At 51.2% G+C, this 12,993-nt stretch overlaps 1 protein-coding gene across 1 annotated transcript in view; it reads right to left on the reverse strand.

Annotated features, from left to right (window-relative positions):
* THADA (Thyroid adenoma-associated protein homolog) overlaps positions 1-12,993 on the reverse strand; it is a 104,680-nt gene that overhangs the window by 48,635 nt on the left and 43,052 nt on the right. Inside the window, exons 21-22 of the mRNA XM_075872312.1 lie at positions 3,699-4,063; positions 403-545 (exon numbers count right to left, since the gene is read on the reverse strand). Coding sequence (XP_075728427.1) covers positions 403-545; positions 3,699-4,063 — 508 coding nt within the window. The remainder of the gene's footprint in view (positions 1-402; positions 546-3,698; positions 4,064-12,993) is intronic.

Raw genomic sequence — 12,993 nt, forward strand, 5'->3', positions numbered from 1 at the left:
GTGCACTCTGAAACCCTAATTTCGTCTAATAAAAACTGCTGTGATTTTCGACCCCAAAAACATGACTTGAGGAATACCACAGTGGAAGGCTCTGAAAATTATGACCATTATGTAGTAAACAAAGTTTCCATGCGGGAACCGAGACATGCCTCTTCAATTTGTTCTTATTCGCGGTGAGCGTTCAATACAGACTTTTTACAATGCCTTCTCCCAACGAAAAATGGTTCTGTGAAACTCAAAATTTTACGTCTACTCTTCCATACCTGTATTTTGCATTGCTGCCTTGAATAATTCTTCAAAAAAAAAAAACACACAAATGCATTTATGATAAGTTACCGGTCACATAACATTCCAACACTGGCGTTCTTGCTGATTGGTTATTGACAGCAGAACATTTCTCACCTGGATCTTCGTCAATGTCCAGTTGACCTTCGGGAGATGCGTTGCTCACTACACGTCCCACCACAGCGGCCACTTCAAACGCCACTTGCATTGACTGGCACAAGACTGCTTTCCACGAGGCCACATTGTCACTAGGCAAAAGCCTGTGATAAAGAAAGAAAGGAACAAACGCACAACCAAAAGTACTTTAACCCAACAAGTGCCGGTATCCGCCACAATCTCTTGTGACCATACTCTCTTGAAGAGCAATTTATATCCCACAACAACACACCAGAGCTGAGAAAATATTTGATTGCTTCAAATGTTCAAATGAACATGACAGTACATTCAAACCTCATTATAACAAAGTTAATTCTCACACAAAATTAGGTTCATTATATCCGAAAATTCGTTATAAACACTATAGTTACTCCAAGGCTATTTTTCTTGCAATTGTTATAACCAATATTTTGTTATATCCCGATTTGTTATATCAAGGTATGAGTGCACTCAAATTCACATTGACACAAATTAACATTCCTGAAATTTTGAAACACAGTAAAACCTCGTTAATACGTTTCCGAAAAACAGCGCAAGATGAACGTATGATCCGGAAAAACATCAATCCGAATCCAGCGAAAATTGAGGCTGAGAAGTTCATATAAAGTTGTAGGAGCATAAAACATTTATTTCTCAAAAAACACAAATTTCTTATTGCTGTGATTCACACTTGGACAAGTAAAGCACCTTCAGCACACATTGCAGACCCTTGTTCATATTTTCATTGTTTTTCATGCAAAATAAGTTTTCTAAAGCTTCTAGTCGAGCTTCGAGTCAAGTGGTTACTTCGCCCTTGTGGCGAGACTCTGACTTTTTTTTTTAATTTCGAACAATCGTGTCTTCACCACCGAAGAGATGTCAGATTAGACGCTTATGAAAACTCTCCGAGACCACGGTGACGACGCACACTTTCGTTTTGCGCCACGCCGCGATTTCACAGGGCTGGTAGCTTTCGCGATTAGCTGATTAGTTCTGGCAACACGAAGACGTGTTGAATGCAATGCAATGAACGCGATAGCGAAAAATTGTATAAGAAGTAAGGCTGGCAGCCAACTCTTTTTAATCTGATATCGCAGAACTCCTACAAAACGCTGGTGTGAGCAAATACGGCTGCTCCAAGGAGAAGTTCTCTTTTCACACAGTCCCTTCACGTTGAAACCGCACTGATACTCGCCGAGATAGCAAGCACACCAGCGATCACGAATGGCCTTGAAATCGTGCATTATTACTGCTCGAGCGGTCCTGACTACGTCCTGCTGATTACTGCTCGATCAGCCTGACTACGTCCACTGCAGGACAAAGGCCTCTCCCATGTTTCGCCAGTCAACTCAGCCATGTGCTTGCTGCTGCCAATTTATACCCGCAAACTTCCTAATCTCATCTGCCCACTTAACTTTCTGTCTTTCTTCACCCGCTTGCCTTCTCTTGGAATCCAGCCTGTGGTCCTTAATGACCACAGCTTATCTTGCCTTCGCACTAGGTGCCCTGCCCATAATCATTTCTTCTTCTTGATTTCGACTATGATGTCCATAACACCCACTTAGCACCCTTAAAGGATTCTTAAACCACCCAGCGGTCGAAATTTAGTTGAGGTGAGGAAGTTGTGCTCGAGTTTACAACCAACACGTAGTCATAAGAATTTTTCGAAACTGTGCTGTAATAGCGAAGTTACACACGTTTGATGATCGAAATGTGACGATCGCTTCTTTTTCTCTTTCCTAGGCTACCCTCTTCCAAAACCACTTGGCCCCTCCTCGCTGAGTCAGCTGAGTGTTCCTCCTCATCTCGCGTGGCATACGTCACCACTGACGCGCTGTTCAAGAAAGCGTCTACTTCCGGTTGCCGTGATCTGCCACTCCGACGCCCCAGCTCGCCGTCAACTGTGTTGTGTGTGTCATCTGGGTGCACTGATCACTGAATAACCGCTGTTGCTGTCATGCCGACCTGTGTTCCTACGCTAGCGACTTGGCAGTTGCGTTACAGGCCGCAGATGTCGATTCACAAGCGGCAACACGACCAAGAACAGCAAGGTGCGCACGAACAGCTGTTTGCACACTGACCGAAGTCGTCGGTTGTCGTTCAACCAATCGCAAGCAAGCATCGAAAGTGGTGACGTCATCGAGTTTCACTGGTGATGTCACACATGTCAGTGGCGAGAATGGCGGAGACCGGAAAGAAGCTATTGTCTTTCTGAAATTTTAGCGCGCCCACTACCTGTAGCGCTGCGGGGTGTGGCATCGCTGATCCCGACGGCATTCTGCACGCGATGGGCTTGTTTACTTGAAATGTTTGGAAAAATATCAAAGGGGGTTTAGGGGCCCTTTAACAAACATAGAGGTCATCGTCATCATCATCAGCCTGACTACGTCCACTGCAGGACAAAGGCCTCTTCCATGCTCCGCCAGTCAACTCGGTCCTGTGCTTCCTACTGCCACTTTACACCCGCAAACTTCCTAATTTCATCTGCCCACCTAACTTTCTGTCTCCCCTAAATTCACTTGCCTTCTCTGGGAATCCAGTCAGTTATTCGTAATGACCAGCGGTTATCCTGCCTACGTGCTGCATTCCCGGCCCATGTCTATTTCTTCTTGATTTAAACTATGACATCCTTAACCCTTGTTTGTTCCCTGATCCACTCTGCTCTCTCCTTGTCTCTTAAGGCTACACCTATTATATTCCTTTAGATCGCTCACAGCGTCATCCTCAATTTAAGCTGAACCCTTTTTGTAAACCTCCAGGTTTCTGCTCCGTACTTAAGTACAGGCAAGATGCAGCTGTACAATACCTTCCTCATGAGGGATAGTGGCAACCTACTAGTCATAATTTGAGAGTGCTTGCCGAATGTGCTCCACCTCATTTTTATTTTTTTAATTACTTCAATCTCGTGGCTCCGTTCCGTGGTTATTACCTGTCCTAAGTAGACGTAGTCTTTTACAACTTCAAGAGCACCTTTACTTATCTTGAAGCGCTTTTCTTTTCCGAGGTTGTTGTACATGACTTTCGTTGTCTGCCGACTAATTTGAGACCTACCTTTCTGCTCTCCTTGTCTAATTGCATAATCATGAGTTGCAATTCGTCCCCTGAGTTACTTAGAAATGCAATGTCATAAGTGAAGTGCAGATTACTAAGGTTCTCTCTATGATCTCTTGTCCCCAACTCTTCACATTCTAGGCTTCTGAAAACCTCCTATGTAAGACAAGGGAATACAATTTCTCCAATGCTATTTACCGCCTGCTTACAGACACAAGGGTACTCACTTCCAATTGACTTTCCTCATGAGGGCGCGAAGCGAGATCAGGGCACCGTACAATGGACCGGTCGACGAAGCTTCAAGGAGGCTGTTCTTGGCCACCGTCAACTGTCTTTCCAGCTCGGCCAGCACCAGAAACGCTGTCCAGAAGACATTGTCGTCTTCCTCGTGGCTCTTGCGCAGCTTGATGGCAGTTCCCAGCAAGGGAGACAGGCTTGGGAGCGAAATGCACAGCTTGCGCGAGACCTTAGCGGTCAGCTTCAGCGTTGAGATAAGATCGAAAAAGTAGGCGGCCGTGACAGAATCGGGAGGCCGGGCGCTCTTCGTCAGCGCCACGGTTGCCAACAGGAGTTCTTCAATCCAGCCCTCTTCCTACACAATTCAGAATAAAAAAAAAATAGTGATAAGAACAACGCATACATATTGCTTAGAAAAAGCATTGCAAGCCCATAAATAATATCGTGAGAAGTTTTGTAGTGCCTAGTAAGCACAAAAGCGATTCTGTAAAAAACAAAAGAGCTAAATCTTCAAGGGACGCTTAAGAGAAAGGAGACTTTTCCAGTATTGATAAATTACTTCATACGATACCAGAAACACTACGCCTGCTGCTAGAAGATACTCAGAAAGTGAGAAAACACGCAAAAAGAAAATGTGGGTGGCAATGCTATTTTGTGTTTTCAGAAGCATTTGCTGTCGCATCGATACTTTGCATTGACTGTAAAACTATGGTTTCTTAGCACAAAAAGATAAAAAGATGAAAAAAAGAAAGGATCGATGAGGATCAATGTGAACGCCTACTTTCAACTGATTTAAAGCACAGGCTATGTAACAACTTTTTTCCTTGTGCAAAGTACCAAAAACATACCTTGCCCCCTCTTCCCACTGGGACAGGGTGAGTGCCTGTTTTACAAGTCAAGCGATGCTAATTTGTTTGTAGCTCGAGGTTCATGCGTAGTATGTTTAGTGCGTACTGTGTTTACTCGCATAATAGGCACACCTTTTTTTTCAAAAATCCGGCACCAAGTTCAAGATTCGCCTATTATGCAAGATAAAATTTTTGTAAATTTTATTTCAGATTACAGCGTAGACTACTAACATAAATCGCCAAAGTTCCAAATATCTGCACTACAGCCCGAACAACCATCTTCATAGACTACACTTTCAAAAAACATGTTGAGCATGCAGTATCGCAAGTTGGAGAATTGAGGCATGTGATGCAGTGTGGTTCAAACGTTCAAAATGTCAAAAAATTAACATCGAAAAACTTGCGTTGACAACAAAATGAACGCAGATAAAAAACTGCAAAAATAAAGCGGCACTGCAGAAATTAGCTGATGTACGTTTCAGGCCACCGCCAAAATTTCTGTGCACTGAACGGTATAGATCGTTCGATTTCATGGGCTCTCTTTTTCAAAGACATTGCACTCGAATCGTGAACTAGCATTCGAGTGTTACAAGTGCCACTCACGCCCCATTTTTTTCAACTTGAGTCAACACAAAGAGTTACCTTGATTTCATACAAAACCGCAACTTTTGACCGCCCACGACCGCCATCGAAAAGCGACCAACGCTGATTTAGCCTGTAGGAGGGAATTGAGGCTAGCCCACCACGATTGCTTAGGCTTTGTCACCTATTTCTGCTGTTCCCATGTCCTGACGTGACTCTCCCCTCCTCCGCGGTCTGTCGTGTTAGGGGAGTGGGAGTGACGATTAACCCCTCTCACCCGGTAGCGGATGTCGACTGCGGCGCCGTGCACAATGCCTCACGGGACGTAACACGCGCATGTCTGTAGTGACAGAGAATTTCTTTGGGACGACAAGGGTGAGCACTCATTTTTTTTCCGTCCGTCGGCTCCTTTTGTTTGGGGCTCACACAAACTTTAACTACGGCGCCTTGCGCCTACTGCGAACGTTCACTTTTCGTTGCCCCTTTCGAACGCTAGGCCGAAGAGCGGTGTGGTGTCCTAGTGCGTGGTTGTACTACGCCGACCCGTACCTCTTGGAAGCCAACGCGAGCGCACTTTGCCCTCGCTTGAGTGACCGGGCTCTGTTTGTCCCAGTGTCCCCATGAATCCCTTTTGCCCACAGAGACGTGCTTGCGGCACCCTGTGAAGTACTTCTCACCCGTGGCGCGGATTTGCTTTCCCGCCACCTCTGTTGTAATGGGCTCTGTGCTGCGTTTTTGGCTGCCGCAGGCAGGCAATGAAGTGTTGCGACCTGTTGAGAGCAGTACCGTGTTCTTGCCACGCTGCGCTTGGCGCCATAGCTGTCCGAACGCCCATATGCAGAGGCGACAGTTAACGTGTGCCCTGCAGCTCACTAAGACCGAACCCAAGCTAGTGGCCGTACTCCTTTGGGATATGTGTACACTACAGGCCTAGGCCTACGATTCGGCATGTTTGGTAGATTGATATGTGGTGTTTAACCTCCCAAACCACCATATGATAATGAGACGCCGTAGTGGAGGGCTCCGGAAATTTCGACCATCTAAGGTTCTTTCACGTGCACCCAAATCTGAGCACACGGGCCTACAACATTTCCGCCTCCATCGAAAATGCAGCCGTCGCTGCCGGGATTCGATCCCGCAACCTGCGGGTCAGCAGTCGAGTACCTTAGCCACTGGAACACCGCGGGGAGGCGCAGTTTGGCAAGTTTTTGTGGGAACTTTGTACAAGACAACATGAAGATTAACTGTAGAAAAGATCACACTCATGCACTGATCCAAGAGTAGAGCACGTGATACAATATTTAGGTTATTGGCCGGGAAATCAACGGTGACAAAAGTCCGCCGAGCTTGTGCAAGTCCGTGCAGTGGCAGCAAAAGTGAGAGCTTGCGTCGGAAAGGCGAAAAGCTCTTAAACTTGTGGACGAGGTGGCAAACGCGATTAGGATGACGTTTTTCCCGACAGAAAACTCAAAGCGCACAGTTGATGAGGACGCGATCACAAGTTCCATGCGAAGCGCGCGCTGCCGGAGCCGCACCGGCGCCGGTGCAAAGGTTATTCCAACGCCCAGGCAACCACTCCCCTTTCCTTACTAAGCGAGCCCATGCAGCTGCCGCAGTCTTTTTTTTCTTTTCCTTTTTCTTGCTCGAGTTAACGAAAGAGGGTGCCAAATGGCAGTCATGCAAATATGGTGCTGAACTACTGATCACGACAAAGTTTGGAGTGCACCTATTATGTGAAAATATAAAAAAATCTGATGTCTCGCAGCCAGACTAGGGGTGTGCCTATTATGCAAGTAAATATGATACCGTATAAACGCGTGTAAGGGCCGCACCCGTGTACGGGCCGCACCCCGTTTTTATGACACACATATTCGAAAAAAAAAAAATTCGCGTAAGGGCCGCACCCACACTTTCATTAACCCACACGTATTCAAAACGCGCGCGTGCATGCGAGCTTTTGAACGTCGTCAATAGATGGCGCGAAAAACGCAACCATCATCATCACTATCAAAGTTTACAGCGGTTTACAGGTGCGTCACTAGTATATTTTGTTTAACTTTCTTCGTGCTAAGGTGTTCATAAAGTTTGCTAAATATTTCAACTTTTTTATTAGTGTTCATACGCTCGTTACCTGAAGGTTAAACCGGGATTTTATCCTTCGTGCCTCGCACCACTATACAAACGCGCTCTCGATATCGGCATCAGCATCACCAACTTGTGCAGTTCAGCCGGCCATTTGTAGGAGTTGTGCACGCCGTATTGTCTCTCGTGCTTGTCTTCTGCCGAGTGTTCACGTTGTAGCACGATGGGCAAGCACCTGAATAGTTTGTAGGGGTCTAAAGCGCCAGATGTAGGGGCTGGCCTATGTACGGCTGACGCAGAAGCCTATAGCTAATGTTTCAGCCGCACACAGTCGTTCCGTGCACGATTAACGTCCCCCAACCGTAGCTTGCCTCATTGCAGCTACTACTACGGGTTCGGGCGAATAAGGCAACTGGCCAGATCAACAACAAACACTTTATTGCCAAGCGTTAGCAATCGCGCGTCACTGTCGCGGGGAGATACTACAGATAACAAAGGTGTTGACGCTTACACCTCGGTCGTGGACGTCCTCGGCCCGCAGGAGGGGTTGCGGGTTCGTCCTCCTGGGATGGTCGCTGGTGTCAGAGAGAGCGAGCGACCGTTTGCCCGCTCGTTTTATTCCCCGACCCGATTTCCCTTTCCCTGACGAGAATGGTACCTTTCCTCGCTGAGGGAGAGGGGAACCTGTTCCTGGCGCCGGGAAAGGGGGAATCGCACGCGCCGGCCGTGGGGGAAGGGGTCCCCGCAACCAGGCGCGTGCGCTGCCCTAAAAGGGAAAGGGAGGCTGGGCGCACCTGCTCCCCACATCCCCCCCCCCTTAAGAAGGCCCCCGAACGACAGAGACTGCAAAGAGGGAATAATTCGTTTTATTCGTCCTCTAGATAGGCCAGAAGGGCCTGGTCTACGTCCATGCCCTCGGACCGTTCGGTGTCTGCCGCGGGCACCGCCGGAGCCCCCACCGCTCTCTCACCCGCCTCCAAGGTCATTGACGCCACCTCCGGTGTCAATGCAGCCGCCACCAATGTCTCTCCCGGCCCCGCCGCCTCCCGCTCTACGGTAGCCGTTATTGATAGCGGCGCAGGCGGACTCTCGCTGGACGCGTGGCCTGAGGCAACTCTCAGCAGCCACTGCGCGAAGTCCGCCTCCTGGGCCGCCCGCGCCAGCATGGCCCGAACCGCGGCGCCGGAGCGCTCCTGGGATGATTCGCGGCTGGATGGTTGGGTAGCCTGGGTGCGGTGCCGGTGTAATTTCCCCAATTCGTGGGAGTTATGGATCACCACGGCGCCGCACTCGCAGAACCGCGTCCCTGCGGGCACTGGAAGGCAAGCCCCGTTAGCCCTCCGGTCCGCGTCCTCTACCGTGCGCCCCTGAAAAGGGCGATACAGGTGCGCTGGGGCGACCCAACTCGGGCCCTTTCCTGCCGGCGCCAGGGCCTCGAGGAGACGTAAGACACCGGAGGGTCGCCTCCATCCTGGCTGGTCCAGGTTGCCACGTCTCGGTGGTTGCGGCCGTGAGGCGATGCGGTCGGCTCACCGCGTTGGGACCCTGGTCTCGTTCCCTGTGAACCGGCGGGTCGTGATGGTGACGGCGAAGCCGAGGGTTGGTGACCAGGCGGCAGCGCGCGCGGACCACCTCGGTGGCGGCGGCTCGAGTGGCTCTGCCTCGGCGTTCGCGGCCGGGCCGCAGTGGGGTAGGGCTGCCATGTGGACGTTGGTGGGGGTGGGGGCTGGCCGTAAGGAGGTGGTCTCCTCTCCTTGCTGTTCCGGCGGTGCTGTTCCCAATGGCGCTCCATCTGTTCGGTGAGAGTGATACAGATAAAGAACGACAGGTTAACAATCGCACATGTGTTGCGCGCTAACCCTTGCACCCCGCGTCGAACATATCAAACGCGGCCTACCGTGCATAGTTGCCTCCGCCTGTTACGCAGGAAGTAGCGCGGTTCTGGGCTCCTGACCCGGTGTCGAGCCATCTCACCCGCCGCGCGCGGCTTGGAGGGGGACTGACCGTAGTCCTCATGCGCCTCCCGTGCTATGTAGCGTTTCAAGTCACATACATGCACCGGTCCGCCGCTCGGTTTGCCTTTCATGTTCGCGAGTCGATACACGAGCGAAGAAACTTTCTCTCGCACTCGGTACGGCCCGGACCATTTCGGTGCCAGCGAGGCAGCAAACTGTTTGCTAGCATTACTGAGAACATGATGGCGCCGCATCACCAGATCGCCCACTTCGTAGTGTACGTTCCTACGCGTGCGGTCATACTGCGCCTTCTGCTGTGCCCTAGCAGTGCTGAGATTATGTCGAGCTTTATGTAAAGCTTCCGCTAGCTTCTCGCGCAGCTGCGTTGCGTATTCAGCGCGTGCTGATGTCGCCACTGGCACTCCACTGCGGTCCGCGAGTACGGTCTCCATCGGATTCGGCAGTTCTCTCCCCAGGTTTAGAGAAGAAGGCGCATACCCAGTCGATCGGTTTACGGTCGATCGCAATGCAAAACCGATCTCTGGAAGATAGGTATCCCAGTCCTTATGTCTTTCAGAGAACGCGACAAGCATGTGCTTGATGTTGCGATTGACTCGCTCCGTGGGGTTCGACTGAGCATGGTAGGTGGTTGTTTTCTTGTGCTTAATGCCCAACGCGGCGCACGTGTCAACAAACACCTTCGCAGTGAAATAAGACGCGTTGTCTGTAATCAACTGCTCGGGGAACCCGAACCTGGTAAAAACCTCCATCAACTTCTCTAAAATCACTCGAGCCGTCAGCTTCCTAAGGGGAAACAGTTCTACCCATTTAGTGAAGTGATCCGTGATCACCAGCAAGAACTTATTTCTGCTAGGAGTTGAGGGGTACGGGCCCATTACGTCACACGCTGCGATTTGCCAGGGAGTCTGACTGTTAATCGGTTGCATGAGGCCGGGCGGACGTCCTCCTCGCGGCTTGACGCTTTGGCACACACGACATGAACGGGCGTAGCGAATCACATCCCGCTTCATACCTGGCCAGGTAGCGAGGCGACACAACTTAGCGTAAGTCTTAGGGCCGCTCGCATGCCCACCAATGCACGAGTCATGAAAGTAGCGAAGAAGCGCTCCTCTCAACGCGCGCGGTATCACGACTTTAAATGACTCACTTGTGTCATCGTCGGATGGAATGTACCTCAGCAGGACGCCGTCAGAATCTAGCAGATATGAATCCAGCGCGCTCACAGCACTACCAGCTGTTGCCGAGCGCTCCGCACCGACAGCAATACCAGCTGCCCCCTTGTGCGCGGTGGCCTCACTACCACCCGGCTCCCGGAGCCCGTCGAACACCTTTCGACAAAATGGATCTTTCTGCTGAGCTTCTAACAGCTCCCTTCTGCTGAAAACAATCCCTGCGCCAACGACAGCCTCTACGTGGTTCACGCTCTTAGCTCGAACTAACGTTTGCTCCGCTGTTTGCGTTAGCGCGAGTGTCTCGCTCTCAGTTCGTTCCGAATTAGTCGCGTGACTTGCCTCGTGTCGAACTGGAGCACGCGATAGTGCGTCGGCCGCGGCATTGTTCTTACCCTTGCGGTAGCGGACGGTGAAGTCATAACGCTGCAGCAACAATGCCCAACGCGCCAATCGGCCACTTGGTTCGTTCAAACGCCTCAACCACGTGAGCGCCATGTGGTCCGTCTCAATCACAAACGCAACTCCGTCTATGTAAAAGTCAAACTTACGGAGAGCAAAAACTATCGCCAGACACTCTTTCTCGGTTACTGAGTAGTTCCTCTCCGCCGGTGTCAACGTACGGCTCGCGAACGCAATCGGTCGGAGGGAACCTCCATGCTCCTGAAGCAAAATTGCTCCTAAGCCTAGGTCGCTTGCATCGGTGTGAATAACAAACTCCCTGTTCAAATCGGGTAGCTGCAGCTGAGCCGTGTTGGCCAGCAACTTCGTGAGGCGACGCAGTGCGGCCTCTTGCTCTCGGCTCCAAGCCCAACGCTCACCATTCCTCAAGAGCTTCGTTAAAGGCGCCTGCACTGCCGCGCAATCTGGAATGAATTGGCGATAAAAATTCACCATCCCCAAAAAGCGCCTCAGCTCACCGACATTGTTCGGCGATGGATAGCTCACTATCGCTTCAAGCTTACCCTTATCCGGCAAAATGCGACCCTCGTCAAGCGTAAATCCCAATAATGTTATTCGGGTCGCCGCTATCTGAGCTTTGTTTGGGTTCAAAGTGATGCCCGCAGACCTCAGCCGTTCTAGAACGTCTCTCAAGTGGCGCAAGTGCTCTTCGAACGTTTTCGAGTAAACCACTATGTCGTCTAGATATGCGAGTGCGTGCTGCCACTTTGCATCTCCCAAAACACGGTCCATTAGCCTCTGATACGTAGCGGGAGCGCCCACCAGGCCAAACGACATTCTCCTGAATTGGAAAAGTCCTCTGTGGCACGTGAAAGCTGACTTCTCTTTATCCCGCTCGTCCATCTCAACCTGAAAATATCCGCGGCTAGCATCGAGCGTTGTGAAGTACTTCGCCCCGCCTAGATTGGATACTAACGATGAAATGGAGGGAAGAGGATACGCGTCCTTCTTCGTAACTTCATTCAGCCTGCGGTAGTCTACACAAAGGCGATACGTATCATCTTTCTTTGGAACTAGAACTACCGGGAAACCCCATGGGCTGTTTGACCTCTCAACTACGCCTGTTTCGATGAGTTCGTCCAAGGCGGCGTCTAGTGCTTTCCGCTTAGCTAAGCTGATTGGTCGGGGATTGCATTTCCAAGGGCGTGCATCACCCGTGTCAATTCTATGCTTAACCAGCGTAGTGCGGCCGGGACAGTCAGTAAACATCGCGTCATATTCGTACAACAGCGACGACAGCTGCGCTCGTTCCCCTTCCAGTAGGCTCTGTGCCTGTACCAAAAGCGGGTGCACTGCCCTTTCCTGCAGCGCAGCACATTGCTCCGGCGGGGCGTTTACTCGCTTTCTCGGCGCGCTTTCCTCCTCGCGTACTCGCGCCTCTCCCTGCGATTGGCATGCTTTTGTCAATGCGGAGGCCTTCGAGAAAAGCTTCAGCGCGTCTCCGTCGCGCTCTCGGTAACCACCGTTTGCAATGTCAATGACAATACCCGACTTAGCGAGGAAGTCTCGACCCAGGATTAGAGACATTGACAGCCCTGGAAGATGCACGAACCGTTGTCGCCTCACGCGTCTGTCCCAGCGGATCACTAGCCTAGCCGCGCCGCTCGATTGTGCTGTGCCCGTAGCTAGACGGAAGATGGTGTTGCTTTGCCTCAAGCGGATGTTGTTCTCGCGGAGATGGTGCAACACATCGTCACCGAATAAAGAAGCGCTTGCCCCAGTATCCAAAAGTGCTACGAACTTTTTCCGAGCTATCGTTAACTCGATTAGCGGCGCGGGCGAGTCTACGGCATCACCTGCGCGACAGACCGACGGTGCAAGTGATCCGAACGCATCGGTAGGATTACTAATCGCCGCGCGGGGTCCCATGTGAATCACCGGCGGCGCCGTCCGTTTCCCGAACCGCGCGTTTGCTCCTGACCCGGCGTGCGGTCGCATTCGCGAGCGATGTGCCCTGGCGCGCCGCACCGATAGCAAGGACCGCGGACACCACGCCGGTTCGCTCGTGACTCGCCTCGATCAGGTGGTCCTCGCTCTGGATTGCGCCGCTCGTTAGGCCTCGCGTCAACCACGTGCTCCTGCCTTGGAATGTCACGCGCAGGGGCGGCGTGGGCCGTACGGAGCGCGTAAGCGTAGGGGTCTAAAGCGCGGTTTGACAGCTCCCAA

Source organism: Rhipicephalus microplus, chromosome 8 (assembly GCF_043290135.1).
Source record: "Rhipicephalus microplus isolate Deutch F79 chromosome 8, USDA_Rmic, whole genome shotgun sequence".
In the NCBI taxonomy this organism is placed as follows: domain Eukaryota; kingdom Metazoa; phylum Arthropoda; class Arachnida; order Ixodida; family Ixodidae; genus Rhipicephalus; species Rhipicephalus microplus.